Here is a 13827-nt window from a genome sequence, read left to right on the forward strand (position 1 = left end):
CAGAGGGATTTGACTGGTAATGTTTTTACCTTGTTTATCCAGAGTTTGATTAGTATGAAAACACTCTTACAATTAAAGGCCTGGCATTCCTTGAAGGAACGCATACCGCTCACCGCCTTTCATGCCAGGCTTTGAAACAAAAACCGTCTTATGATGACGCCAGAGCTATAGCAGTTTTTGTCAAACCTTGTAAATAACGTAAAGCAAAAGCTCAGCTGAGATACTGCACGATGTGCTAGCGCTAAAAGCATATATTGGGAATCGCTCACAGCTGTATCCACTCCAAACTTTAGCTCAATATCTGTAAATCTGACGACATTAGAGCCACTTTTGTGTTGCCTTTAGTCAATTAGCTGTGGTGACTTCTCATCTAAGCACAGCCTCCCATTTGTCAAACCAGTTTATCAATCTAATCCTTCCTGATATTTTCATCGGCCATAACAATTTCCACGATTCAGCACCAATAAGCCCACGATAATAACATTTCTACCGTTTGTCTCTTTTCCCTTTCTTTCTTTTTTCTGTTTCCTCTTTCTGTCCTTTGACCTTCATCCCTGTCTCTTTGCTCTCTTTTTCTTTTTCTTCCCTCATTTAAAAAAAAAAATCATCTGTTTATCAACCTTCAATCCTTGCCAAAATTCCCCCCCCCCCTCCGTCCTGTTCCTGCCATCCTCCCTCCCTGTTTCCTCCTCGATTAGGAGTGACCCGCACCATGAAGGAAAGAGTAACCAAACCCACGGCCATGGCCCAGGGGCGCGTCGCCCACATGATCGAATGGCAGAACTGGGGCATGCAGACGGTTGGCTCAGGGGGCGTCCCCCAGTCCCGCATCAGCACCCAGGAGCGTGAGAAAGAGAGGCGGCTGGAGAACGACGCCTACAGTGACCTCAGCGACGGAGAGAAGGAGGCTCGGTTCGCTGCAGGTCGGAAACAAATGTGCACGCACCCGGCAGGGCAGGAGCACGGCAGAGCTTGTGAACTGTCGTCAGCAAAAAATATATTTTTTTGCTCATTATTTTTTGGGGATTTATGCCAAATATTCAGCCAATTAAACGCAGCATGATGGAGGTCTGTGCCCTGAATGGGATTTGTCCTTTGCATTCTGACCTCAGGCATACTTCAGCAGTTCGCAATCTCAGAGGCGACGCTCCTGGCGTGGTCCTCGATGGACGGCGAGAGTCCGCGGTCGGGTTCGAACCAGGGCAGCGTAGCTCACCTGAGCGAGGTCAACCAGGAGAGCATCACCAGTCGAGGTAAAAGGCTGCAGATGCAACAGGAAGCAGATGGTGCAGGGGCAGTGATCACAAAAAGGCCAGGGGAGAAAGCCACTAGACACAAAAACAAGGTTCAGAATATTAGTTTGTGTCATGGCTCTGCAGTCCAGTGGGTGAGTTTAGGTCAAAGGTCAGAATTCTACTAATCAGACAGCACAGGGGCCAGCCTTTGATTAGCTGTGGTTTCTGGTAATTATAGTCAGTCTGTTTTAGTTGCTTCAGTTTCTGCTGGTTTAAATAGACACAATTTGCTGTCGTCTTATTTTTCAAAGGTGTTGTCCATTTTTCTGATACATTTTCTATATGCAAGTGGCTTTATTTGTAAATTACTGTTCCATTCATGTAATGATAATAATGGGTGTTTTGAGTTAACGACAAACACCTCAATAAAAATGCTGTTCTGTCTTTAACTCTTTCCGAGCTGGGCTACTGCTGATTCTTGTGTCAGGTTGTACATCATTTAATAATAATCTAATACTTCGCAGGCCGCATGAGGCCTGTGGACCACCAGTTAAAATTCAGTGCATGGACGTAAACAGGACTATTTATAAAGTTTGAGGAGCTCCTACAAATGTTTTGTTGATTTTGGATGAAGCTGTTGAAGTGCTTCTCTAACCTCACCACTCCTGGACTGCATCTGAGTGTATTTATTAAACAAAAAGGCAGATGAAGTTGTTTTTATTGTTTCCAGGCATGACACATTCACTGAAGAGGCAGCCTGCAACAACAATGACTAAAATAAACTTCGCTGTGGTTTATTTTATGTAGCCACAAATAACAATTTTTGGCTAAAATGAAATTTCAAACATGTTCCAAAGTTTTTCCAAGTCTCACTCTAGCCTCACAATAACAATAAAGAGCCCTTAGTGTAGAACTGACTACTAATAATTGTTTTTAACCAATAGAGCCCAAGGTTTTTTAGTTTGGTCAGAAGGATGTGAGTAAGACCTGAAACGAATATTTGAATTCTAAAGCTTATAAGAATTAAAGTCAAATTGTGTAATATTTTAGTTCAGACAAACTTTCCAAAGCATTTTTACTGTAGACCTCCAAGGTTTTAAATGATATTTTCTTCCAGAGAAAACAAGAGAAAGACAAACGGCTTTAAAAACCAAGGCTGCGCTCTACAGCTCGACAAGAGCGATGACTCAGATTAAAATGTGACACTTTGTAGACTTTTTTTCAGAACAGACTGAGGAGCCTTTGTCATAACATTTCAGTCAGATATTAGTCAAAACAGCATCTATCTAAACTAGCAGCAGTAGCTGAAATTCTTGGGAACTGGAGGCTAAAACTGTAACAGCTTGTCTAATTAATATATCGTTCTGAATTAAATGCTCTTTATTTTGAAGACCTCTCATTTTATATAAAAGTAATACGAGTTGAACGTTAATCTGAGTGCGACCTAAAGGGTTTCCTTCACGATGAGTCATTCTTATGTGCTTTTTGCTTCTGAATCAGTCCTGCATCCATTCCCACTCCTTTTCTGCAGAGCTCTAACAGCAGCTGCTGCCTTGTTAACTCTTTCCAGATCAGATATTGCACCATTCCTCCGCAGACGTGTGGCCCCACACGTACGTCTCCCAGGGCCATTACTGCCTCTCGTCCTCTGATGCCTGGGAGCCGACCAACAACGACCCCGCCGGCGGTGTGGCGTCTCCCCCCGCCGGCTCCTACGTGGTGGGGACGGAGGGCTACGACGGGCAGGCGGCGGCCCACTTCCTGACGCAGCAGCAGCAGTTCAGCCTCCAGCAGCAGACTCAGCTGCAGCAGCTGCAGCAGCTCCAGCAGCTCCAGCACTACCAGCAACAGCAGCTCCTGCAGTATCAGCAACAACAGGTGATTGATGCGGAGCAGGTGGAGTCTCAGTGGCGAGCGTGGGCCTCTGCCAGGATGAACATTAAGCACCGAGATGCTTTATGAGGCTTGGATTTCCTCCAAGTCACCATTATGAAGCATAAACCGGCAGCAGTGGGCCCAAAGTGAAGAAGTGCTTTTAAAATAGTCAGACAGAGTTTTCGTGTTTTCCCACAGAACGGTCCTCCATGTCTTTTGTTCAGAGAGGTTGAGCCAGGAAAAGCAATTATTAAAGTTGAAATAATAAGTTTGACAAAGCAATCTTTTCTAGAAATTTTTAAAATTATTTTTGACATTACATGTGGGACTGCTTAACATCAAAACTGAAAAGTTTTTCAAAAGGAAAAAATCAGTTTCAGTTTATTTAAAATAATAAACTTAAAGGCTTAGCGTTGTTTGAAGGAATTCACGTCGCCCATCATCTTTAATGCCAGAGTTTTAGACAAAGATGTTGAGAAATAATGGAGTTGAAGCTGTTTTGATCCAAACCTGATCCTGTGTAACCGGTTACTGCTTGGTGTGTGTGTTGTGAATGACTCTCAGCTACTACCACGCTAAATCTTAGCTCCGTATCTGTGAAATTCACTGAGGTATAGCCATTGTGTGATGATTAGCTGTGGCAGCCATCTTGAAATTAATCAGCTGTAGATGTACAGCAAATAGTTCCTTTTAGAGTGTTTCATTGATATCACTGCAGTAGTTCATGAGATATTTTGACAAACAGACAAATAAGATTATCTCTAACAGTTAATGAAGGTTCAAGCAAAGATGCTACACATCGTGTTGCCCTCGAAGCATGTGTTTAGGACGATCCATTTATGTTTTCTAAGGTCAGCCATCTTGAATCAGCTTGATAAAGGTAATCAGTTGTAGATGGACACATACTGATTACTTTCTGAAAGTTTCATTAAAATTTGTTCAGGGGTTCATGAGATATGCAGACAAACACACACACAGACACAGGTAAAAACATTATTGTCCTGTCTTTGTGATAACCAGTAACATCTCATAACCTTCACACATCTGACTCTGTTAACTTACTTTACATACTAAAAAACACATCAGCAGTCAGAGCCTCCAATCCCCTCCTCGACACAAATATGATGCTTTCTACTGCGCAGGGAATTTTACCACAATAAACAGGTTAAAATGAAATATCAGGGTTTTTTTTCACCTCATCGTCGTCTCATCTTGGTGTTACCAGGCTCTGGAGCACAGGCTGCACAGCACCAACCAGTCCTTGCAAGCAACGCCCAACAGCACCATCCACAGCCTGGTTCATCAGGTCCACCCTCCTCTGGTGGATCTGTGGAACGTGGGTCAGATGGAGGCCTATCAGGCGGAAGCCGGAGGCTACATGGGCGTAGCGGCGGTGGTGGAGCCGAGCCTGTGTGTTCCCCCCGGAGAGGAGATGGTTGGGGCTGATCACTCGCCGCTCCTGGAGCAGCAGGAGGAGGAGCAGGTCAAGGTGAGAGTCACATTCCACACAGCGTTGTTTGTTATTTGGTATTTAACATTTGACTTTATTTCTTCATGAGCAAGGCCTGGGGCAGACCTTAACATTTAATTCATTCGTTCATTCATTCATACTCCGAGAGGGAGGTCTTTTCTGCAGACTTTGGCATAAACTGTTGATCTGTTGGCTCTGAACAGATTTTAATGAAACTCAAAGAAAGTAGTCATCAGATGGACATCTACAACCGATTAGCTTTTAAAGTCAACCCAATTCAAGATGGCTGCCACAATTAGTTGATCTTAGCACACACAAAAATAGCTATAATTCACATAATTTTACAGATACTGAGCCAAACTTTGGTGTGAAAGTAGCTGAGAGTCATTCCCAGTACATGCTCCATGTGTTTTTGTGTGAGATTATGCTTAACGTTACTTTTGAGATCTGACCAAAATGGCCAATTTCTTAACACAGAAAGAGGATCTTTATTTAAAACTTTAGTGTGAAAAGTGGTGGGCAATACATATGTGTTTAAGGAATGCTAGTTCTTTAATTGAACATGTTTTTATAAACATGATTACATTATTTGTACAAAAGTCTGTAAACTAATAGAGCACAGGTGGCAGTGATGTAATCTGCGTCATGAATGCTCATATTTAGTGTATATATTTACGCATTTGGATCAGTTTCTGCTTTTTGCCCTAAACTCGCTGGCTGTTCTCGGTGTAATCTGTAATCTGCTGCTGTCCTGACCAGGAGGAAGATGTGATGCTGTCCATGGAGCCCGACGCGGCCACGCTGACTCCGCCCACGCAGCAGGGGGACGCCTCAGGTGGCAGTAGTCCGGGGCAACCGCCCGCAGAACCAATCACAGAGCGGAAGGCCTCCGATGTCACCTCTGGCCTCATTCAGACTCTAGAGGAAAAAGAGGAGGAGGAGGAGGAAGAGGAAGAGGAGGGGCCACCTACCTCCATGGCAACCAATTGAAAAACTCCCGATTTACAAACTGACCTGTTTGTCAGCGAGGAAAGAGCAACAATAAGTCCATTAATCTGTTCCTTTTTCAGGTATCAAAAACTTTTTGCTTGGGATTCCTCGGTGAGCAACAGATTTAACGTAGACTCACAGTGAGACACGAGCTCATGCAACAAAGGACACCTATTTCTTTGTAAGCCTTACATCCCAAAGGAATGAAGAGGAGAGTGAGAGCAGAGAGGAGGAGGAGGAGGAGGACCAACTGACTCAAGCATTTCCGTGGGGAGGAAGAAACCAGACTGTGACGAAGAGGAGGGGAAAGAAACATGCATGCTCTTTTCAAAGACAAGCACCTCGATCCAGTCATCGCCCTATAACAACGCTAAAAATCTAACATAAATCAACACGCTAAGAACTGTTTTGTATTAAAGAAAAAGAAAAAAAGGAACAAAAATCTATGTATTCGTGTAAAAAAACGATGATGCAGGTTTCCAGTCGGAGAGCTGCTCTGTTTACAGCTGTTAAATTCATTTTTCTGCTCTAATTAAAGCAACCCAAACAGCTCGACACGGGATTAAAGTAGCTTCTGAAGCGCTCAGCGTTTCAGTGAAACGCTGCATTAACCCCTCCAAAAATCAGCTCTTCTGTGACGTTGTGGCGAAGGCACAACCCAGGGACGCGCCTGCTCTGCGGACCGCACACACTGAACTCTGCACAGATAAGGATTGTACTGTAACATAGTGTGCTTCCTACTCTGTCTCTCTGTATGCATGCATGTCAGAGTACCATGGAGTACCTGTACTATACAGCACTAAACAGACTTTGCACTGAACCACTGAATCCCAGGTGTGAGCCTGCGCTGAGCGGCACCGTTTTGCGGCAGAGAAATGAAGATGTGACTCTTTTTTTTTTTTCGATTTTTTTTTTTCTAGTTTGCACTAACGCAATCTAACCCATCGAGAGTTTGCCTTTGGACTGGAGACGTAACGAAGTTCAGAGACAACCAAAACCGAGCTACTCAACAACACAAACCTTCAGCTGCTTTCTGTTTTTTTTTTTTTTTTTTTTTTTTTACAGGCGTCGATCACGACACATATAAGGAAAATAACCACTACTTTGAATGTACTGGGACACGGGGGACGGTGCATGAACACTACTTTAAACGTGTCCTTGTGGTCCACATGGGACAGGATTCAGCACTCAAGAAACAAACACAAACAAGGGAGTCTTTCCAAAGCTTGGGAAGGGATTCACTGCTGGCTCACATAGACTGACACGACACACACACACACAAATATCTAAATTGTAACCAGCAATAGGCAGACGAACACTGGCCCCCCCTGACAGACCAGTGTCAGCTCTGCTGTATAAATGTAAATAAAGTATATAGAAATTGCCTCTCACTCACAGTCACAACTGTTCGATTACAGTTTGATTTCTTTATTTTTGTACGCCTCTCGAGTCCCACTTTATTTTGGGATTGTTCTCAAAGCTTTGCAAGTTTATTTTTTTTTCCTTTTCTTAAAACACAGAAATGAAACTTTAGAGCAATCGATCAAAGCGGAGGATGTCTGAACCCGGCGGGTCCATCAGCGGGGGGGGGGATCAACGAGGACGGCGGCGACTGGTCGAGGTGAATCAACCCATCAGGTAACAAGAACTGAAGACTGAGACCGAACACTGGAGGAGAAACAGATTGGTGTCTTCCTGCTCATCGTTACTACTGTGAAGCAGCTGCCTGGACGTGTGAAAGTGATGAAGAGGACGCTCCGAGGAGCATGTTTTCATTTGTCGTTCTCTTGCGTCGAAGGAAGAGTTCGTGTTTCCCCGCGAGACGTGGAGTCCTGAACAGCGGCGGCGGCGGACTCACTTTACAACAACAAGGCCATCTATTGTGATGTCGTTTCTCTGCTGGGGAGCACCTTCTCTCACTTTGATGGTTGTGTGAGAAACCGAAGACGTTATGATTGAGTTCATCGACTGCGTCTTTATGGAACGATGGGGACGATATTTATTTTTCTACTGACTTGTTGAAATCCCTTCCAGTATAAGTTGGAATACGTGCCGCCGACGTAAAGCAGTCCTGTTTTGGTTTGGTTTCGAGCTCTTTGCGCACAGAGAAAACCGTCAAGAATATGTAAGTCTGGCAGCTCTTGGTGTAAAATAATCCATCATCCTGTTTAGAACCCCAGTTCCTAAAAGACTGGGACACTGTGTAAAATGTAAATAAAAACAGAATGTAATGATCTGGAGACTTCACAAACCCATATGTCTTTCACAATGGATTATAGTAAACACATCAAATGTTTATACGAAGTAATTCAACTTTTTGGAAAAAAAAAATCTGGTAATTTTTGATTTTATGGCAGAAAAATATCTAAACAAAAAGGGACATGGCCATGTTTACCACTGTGAAGTAAACAACAAGCCCTGTCTGTATTGATAACATCTACCCAGATGTGTGAGCTGCCCACACAGGAGGCTCTAATGCACCCCCATACCATCAGAGAGGCAGGCTTTTGAACTGAGTGCTGATGGCAGGCTGGATGGTCCCGCTCCTCTTTAGTACAGAGGATGTGGCGTCCATGGTTTTCAAAAGAAATGTCCGATTTTCATTAGTCTGACCTCTTTGCCTCAGTCTGTTTTAAAAGAGCAGAGAAGACGGCAGCGTTTCTGAGTGGCGTTCTTCTTGTGTGATAGAGCTTTAACCTGTATCCGTGGACGGCAGTGTGGAAGTGTTCCTGAGTCCACGCAGTGATGTCCAGAACAGAATCAGACCTGAAGTCGCAGGCGTCCAACATTAACTTTACTTTTGTCCTTTGAGCTCAGAGGATTTTACGGGTTCTTGATTTTTTTTGATGATATTAGATGATGGGATATTCAAAGTCGTCCCAATGTTCTGTTGAGGAACGTTATTCTGAAATCGCTTCACTGTTTTTAGTCACAGTTTCTTTACTTCTTAGAGATTCAGCCTCTCCAAAACGCTCTTCCAGCTGTTTCTCATTCATACCACTTACTTTTACAGCCTTTTGTTGCGTTTTTTATTTCTGTAAAATCTGGACAATTTCTTCGTTTAAACACTTTGTGTTTATGTTCTAATGTAAATAGAATATGGGTTTATGAGATCTGCAAACCACTGTAATCTGTTACATTTCACACAAAGACCCAACCCTTTCAGAACTGCGGTTGCATTTCACTTCAGGAGTTCCTGTGGTGACTCAGGAAGGTCATAAAAAAAAAACTTGACAGCGCTCAAAACCACAAACGGGCTGTCCTTACACGATGGCACATATTAATTTATTTATTGAACAATTACTTGGTCGGGAGAAGTAACTTGTACAGAATCTATAATTTCACCTTTTTTTTTATCCTTTGTGAGTCGGAGATGATGGGGGAAAGAGTAACGCTTTATATTTGTCGAAGTTGAAACCATCACAGCTTCTTTAGGCTCGACTGTTTGACAGAAGGAGAAACAACACAGCTTCGGTTTCACTTCTTTTGCTTCTTTTTCTTTCTCTTTGTTTGTACCTGAATCTCAATGAATGAATAAGCAAACAAAATGAAGCCAAATATATTTCTGTGGATGTTACGGTTCACTGATCGTGTCTTTTATAATTTGTGTCCGTGTGTAATTTACTGCCATCTTCTAAGAGTTTCAGTAACTCGTCTTCAGGCATGATGGTGAAACTCTGCCTTCCTTTCTCCTTCTCTTTTTCTCTCTTGTCTGTTCTGTGTACTCGTGTCCGTCCGTCCGTCCGTCTGTACAGTAATAAAAGTTGTCTGCTGTTTTTTTTTTTTCCTTTTTTTTCAGTTTTGTTTCTTTTGGGAAGAATCACTAAATGAAGTAACTTTAAAATATCAGTCAAAGGGGTTTTGAAGCTCATCAAGTGACATATATATAAAATTTGGAGTTGTGTGGCAAAAAAAAAAAGAAGCTATATTAAACTGCTGTATAAAATGCTGCAAAAATCAGATGGCTTGTGTAAAACTCTGCAGAAAATGGGATTTGTTTTAAGGGAGGCAGTGTGACTGATAACACACCTATGCATGCTCGTTGGATGGTTCTCACCGGCTGGTTCTTCCACGTGCTTTCTCCTCTCTCTCTCTCTCTCTCTCTCTCTCCATTTCTTTCTCTTTCTTTCCCCTCCTGTTCTTGCACGACAGAGCCTTCTTCACTCTCCATCTCCTCTTCTTTTCTTCTGGTGGAGAAAGAGCAAATAAACAAACCAACAAACAGCCCTTCCTGTGTGTGTGTCTGCGTGTCTCTCTTCCTCTCAGGTCGTAAATAATTAGATTCTTGCAGGTTTACCGCTAAGTTCTCCTGAGCTTTAAATGTGTTAGGAGTTTGTTTGTTTGTCTGCTGGCTCCGGCTGGCACATTTCTGCTCCACAGAAGAAGGAAAAATAAAAAATACAGCAGCCACCGAGGAACGAGCTGCAGCGTAATCTAAAACCCTCTCTCTGCAGTCCTTATCAGGAGGGTTTTTTTTGTTTGTTTTTTTTATGCCGGGAGAATAATAATGACAAACGCTCATGGACAGGCCTTATCTGCTGGGACTAACTGCTTATTTGTTCGAGCTCACGGAGGAATCAGAGCTGAAAACACTCTGCTGACCTTCACAGCGAAAAAATGTTTTCTCTTTTCAGACTGAATGCTGGAACAGATGGAGTGTGTGTGTTTTTTTTTTTTTTGAGAGGACAAATAATAACGTTACACATTAGGAGCATAAAGTGGGCAGGTTAGACAGGTGATCCTCTCATCGACATTTAGATAAAATGCTATGAGAACAGACATGAATGCTGCCTTATTTTCTAAAATGATTGATTTGTCGAAATTTATTTTCTCCTCAGGGTGAATATAACAGCTATAAGACTGTGAAAAAGTGCTGAGTCACTCCTCGATTTTAATATTTCGTTTTCAAGGAACCAGAAACCTGTTTTTCATTCGTCTTCAGCATTGATTTTCAGGTTTTCTGATGCTTTACGGTTGTTTATAGTTTTCACTTTCAGTCTAGTCCCGTTAATTGAAAGCTTGGCGGATTTTGTTGAAACGTTTTCCTTATTATTTTAACAAGCAGGGGACAAAACAAGACGTGTAAGTCCCTTAAAAGAAACTACGGAAACTAAAAGTCCTGTCTTTAAAACACAGAGGAAAAGACCTGAGAGAGATACCTGAGAGGTGCATCTTTATCCAAACTTGATGAGTTTTCAGCTCCTAATTTTTAGGAAATCATCTGATCGGTGCAAAAAATACTATTTATGGGTCAAAATGGGTTATTTCTGCCAGATTTTACATTCAGATGAAGAAACTGGAACAAAAATTCCTCCCAAAAATCTAAAACCGGTTCTTTGTGTGTCGACTGGCTTATCCCTTGAGTTAGGTGCCTTCAGCGTCACGATTCACAGGTGGTTTAACAAACAACAACACATTTCTCTAAACGTGATCAGAAACAAGAACTGGACTGAAAATGAATGAAAAAGCAGCCGATGTTATTAACACAGAACCTCATTAGACAGGTCAAGCAGCAGCAGCCAGCTGTAGCACTTCCTGTTCAGCCTGAGGCTCTGCCAGCAGGATTACTATAATAATTCAACTGCGTCGTTTGAAACTGACAGCAGTGTAAAGGTTTCTAAAACAGCCTCTGAAGGAATCGCTGTGAAAACAGAGACCGGAGCCGACGGCAGCGATCCTCGCTCCGACTAGCCGTTAGCTCGTCAGTTTGATCAGAATTAGACTGATGAAAGCACCATCTACAACAGGCAAGATATTATTTCTTAATCTTTTTAGAGAAGTCCACTTCAAAAGACTTGAAGTAGTTGTTTATATCAACTGAATGACTTTGACTGATACAGAGACATAAAATCTATATTTATGGTTATCGAGGTGACAAATCTGAACAGAATAATAACATTGGAGGGTTTAATCTGAACGACCAATTCACCGTTTTATAAGATTATTGCCTTTTTAATAAATGCTTAAAAATAAACTAAACTACACAAAAGTAAGAAATAGATTTATTTTTTTTCTATTAAACAGTGAAGAAAAGTATAAATTAGCCTGACGCTTAAATACAAATACTTCAAGGTTTACTTTTAATTCAAAGCTAAAAACTCATTAAGACACGACCTCTAAATAACTCCAATAAGTTAATAAACATAAGAATTTATTGTTGTTAAAAATTACAAACTGGTAATAACGATTTCAGTATTTTTCATACAAATTAAATATTCCTCTAAATTATAATTTTAGATTAGCTTCACTCAGTAAACTTGAAATGCGTGATTTCTGTGACCTTTAGGCCAAAGGAATTAAGTCTTTATTCAAACAGTGTTGTTTCATTATTGTACAGTTCATTGCTGTCAGAAGCTCACGTGTATTTAATGATTCTGATTATCGTCGTGATCGCACAGCTTAGATCAGGGTGGAGACAGAACATCAGGCCTGAATGTAGCTGTCTGCAGTTCAGACGACACAGGAAGGCACCTGAGATTTAACAAAAAAAAAAATAAGTGAGACTTCCTGTGAAAATAGAAAAAAGAACTATCCTGGACTAAAAGTTTTAAGAGCTTTGTGTGAAGCAGCTGATCCTGCTGGCTGAGAGTCTGTGAGGGTGGCTGCAGGAGGCCCGACTCCTCCCCCCAGACTGCAGATCTGTCTCTGGGCAAAAGGAGTCGGATCAAAAACAGGAAGTGGGTCCTTCTCCTCGGAGCCCAGTCCTCTTATAAAGGCTCGTCCGACTCCTCGCTCTCCCTCTCCTCCTGCAGGGAGGACAGTGTGAGGACGGGGCTGGTGTGTGTCACAGGGGAGGCAGGAGGTAACGACGAGGTGGGGGAGGAGGTGGAGGGGGACACCGCCTCCTGAGCATCCCCCTCTGCTCCTCTCTCGCTGGCACAGCTGCTGGAGGAGGAGGGAGCCGTTTCAGACCCGGGAGCTCCTCGAAAAGACGGAGTCTTTCCCCGGGAATCATCCCTGGACTCCCTCCTCAGCAGCTCGCTCTCCCGTCTGCTCCCCTCTCCCCACAGGTCTCTGTCCCGCGTGGGCGAGGAGGCGGCGGACGAGGGGGGAGGGTGCTTCTTGGTTTTCCTGCTGGCGTCTCTGAAGCTGGCCAGAGGGGGACGGAGCCTCACCCCGCTGCGAGTCGAGCCCTCTATAGCCTTCTGGAGCTGCACAGGGAGAGAACACGTCTGAAATGTCTGCAGCAGAAACTCCCAAAGCAAAGCAACTCGTGAGCGTGACCATATGTGATCAGAAAAGTGAACATCCAGCGAGCTGAGCCGAGCCGAGCAGAGCAGCGTGAATCAGAGTGTGAACGATGAGGCGCCGCAGCTGCCCGCAACGTGAGATCGTCAGAGCTCGCTGCCGCGCCACAGCACCAGATCAAACCGAGGAAGGTGACACAAATGTTGCAGATAAAGAAAACATGAGGAGTGACTTTACCTCTTTCAGCGCCACGACACCCACCAGCTTCCCGATGCTGGTGACATAGGCGTGACTGAGACCCAGCAGGGAGAACAGAGTGTGGGTCTGAGTAATGAGAGGGAGGAGGACACGATCCAGTCAGCAATAAATCTGATGGGCTGTGACAGCATTCTGCCTGCATGACTGCACTGCTAAACAATTCCTCTGCAGGTAAAAGGAGGATAGACACTGTGTGACACGGCTACTTACAGCAGCTGCAACAGAAAAGGTGGAGTTTAAAGGGATAGCTCAGATCGTTTGAAGTCTCTGCAAAAGTTATGAACAGTCAATATCTTACCTGCTGTAGCTCCTTGAACGTCCTCAGTTAAAACAAACAAACAAAACCCAACAGAATTGAACTCAGACCAGACAGACAAGCTAAAGGCTAGTCTGAGCGAAGCCAGAACCAGGAAGCAGGAAGTGGACCGCTGTTGTGTTAAAACAGCTCTAATCTCAAACATTTCATGCAGGTTTATATAAATATAAATACTATTTTGTAAGCCTTTACACCAATTGTCTCCAATCCTGGTCCTCGAGGGCCACTATCCTGCATGTTTTCCTTGTTCCTCTGCTCCAACACACCTGATCTGAATCAATGGGTGATTAACAGGCTTCTGCAGAACAAGAAGAGGTGATTTAACCACTGAATCAGGTGTGTTGGAGCAGAGAAACAAGGGAAACATGCAGGATAGTGGCCCTCCAGGACCAGGATTTGAGACCCCTGCTTTACACTGTTGTTAAGTTTACAGGTGCTGGTCATAAAATTAGAATATCATGAAAAAGTAGACTGATTTCAGTAATTCCATTTAA

General features: G+C 43.2%; 2 protein-coding genes across 6 annotated transcripts in view; one reads left to right on the plus strand and one right to left on the minus strand.

The window, feature by feature from the left end:
- Window positions 1–9798, plus strand: part of fam131bb (family with sequence similarity 131 member Bb) — a 33226-nt gene extending 23428 nt beyond the window's left edge. For all 5 annotated transcript variants that reach the window (XM_025005774.2, XM_025005773.1, XM_025005775.1 and 2 more), the window contains 5 exons: window positions 699–923; window positions 1113–1253; window positions 2806–3113; window positions 4336–4599; window positions 5341–9798. In XM_025005774.2, coding sequence (XP_024861542.1) covers window positions 699–923; window positions 1113–1253; window positions 2806–3113; window positions 4336–4599; window positions 5341–5571 — 1169 coding nt within the window. In that variant the 3' untranslated portion in view covers window positions 5572–9798. The remainder of the gene's footprint in view (window positions 1–698; window positions 924–1112; window positions 1254–2805; window positions 3114–4335; window positions 4600–5340) is intronic.
- Window positions 9799–12278: 2480 nt separating this feature from the next.
- clcn1b (chloride channel, voltage-sensitive 1b) overlaps window positions 12279–13827 on the minus strand; it is a 37716-nt gene continuing 36167 nt past the window's right edge. The window contains exons 22-23 of the mRNA XM_025005766.2: window positions 12997–13083; window positions 12279–12722 (exon numbers count right to left, since the gene is read on the minus strand). Coding sequence (XP_024861534.1) covers window positions 12279–12722; window positions 12997–13083 — 531 coding nt within the window. The remainder of the gene's footprint in view (window positions 12723–12996; window positions 13084–13827) is intronic.

The sequence above is a fragment of the Kryptolebias marmoratus genome, linkage group LG16 (assembly GCF_001649575.2).
Source record: "Kryptolebias marmoratus isolate JLee-2015 linkage group LG16, ASM164957v2, whole genome shotgun sequence".
Taxonomy (NCBI): Eukaryota; Metazoa; Chordata; class Actinopteri; order Cyprinodontiformes; family Rivulidae; genus Kryptolebias; species Kryptolebias marmoratus.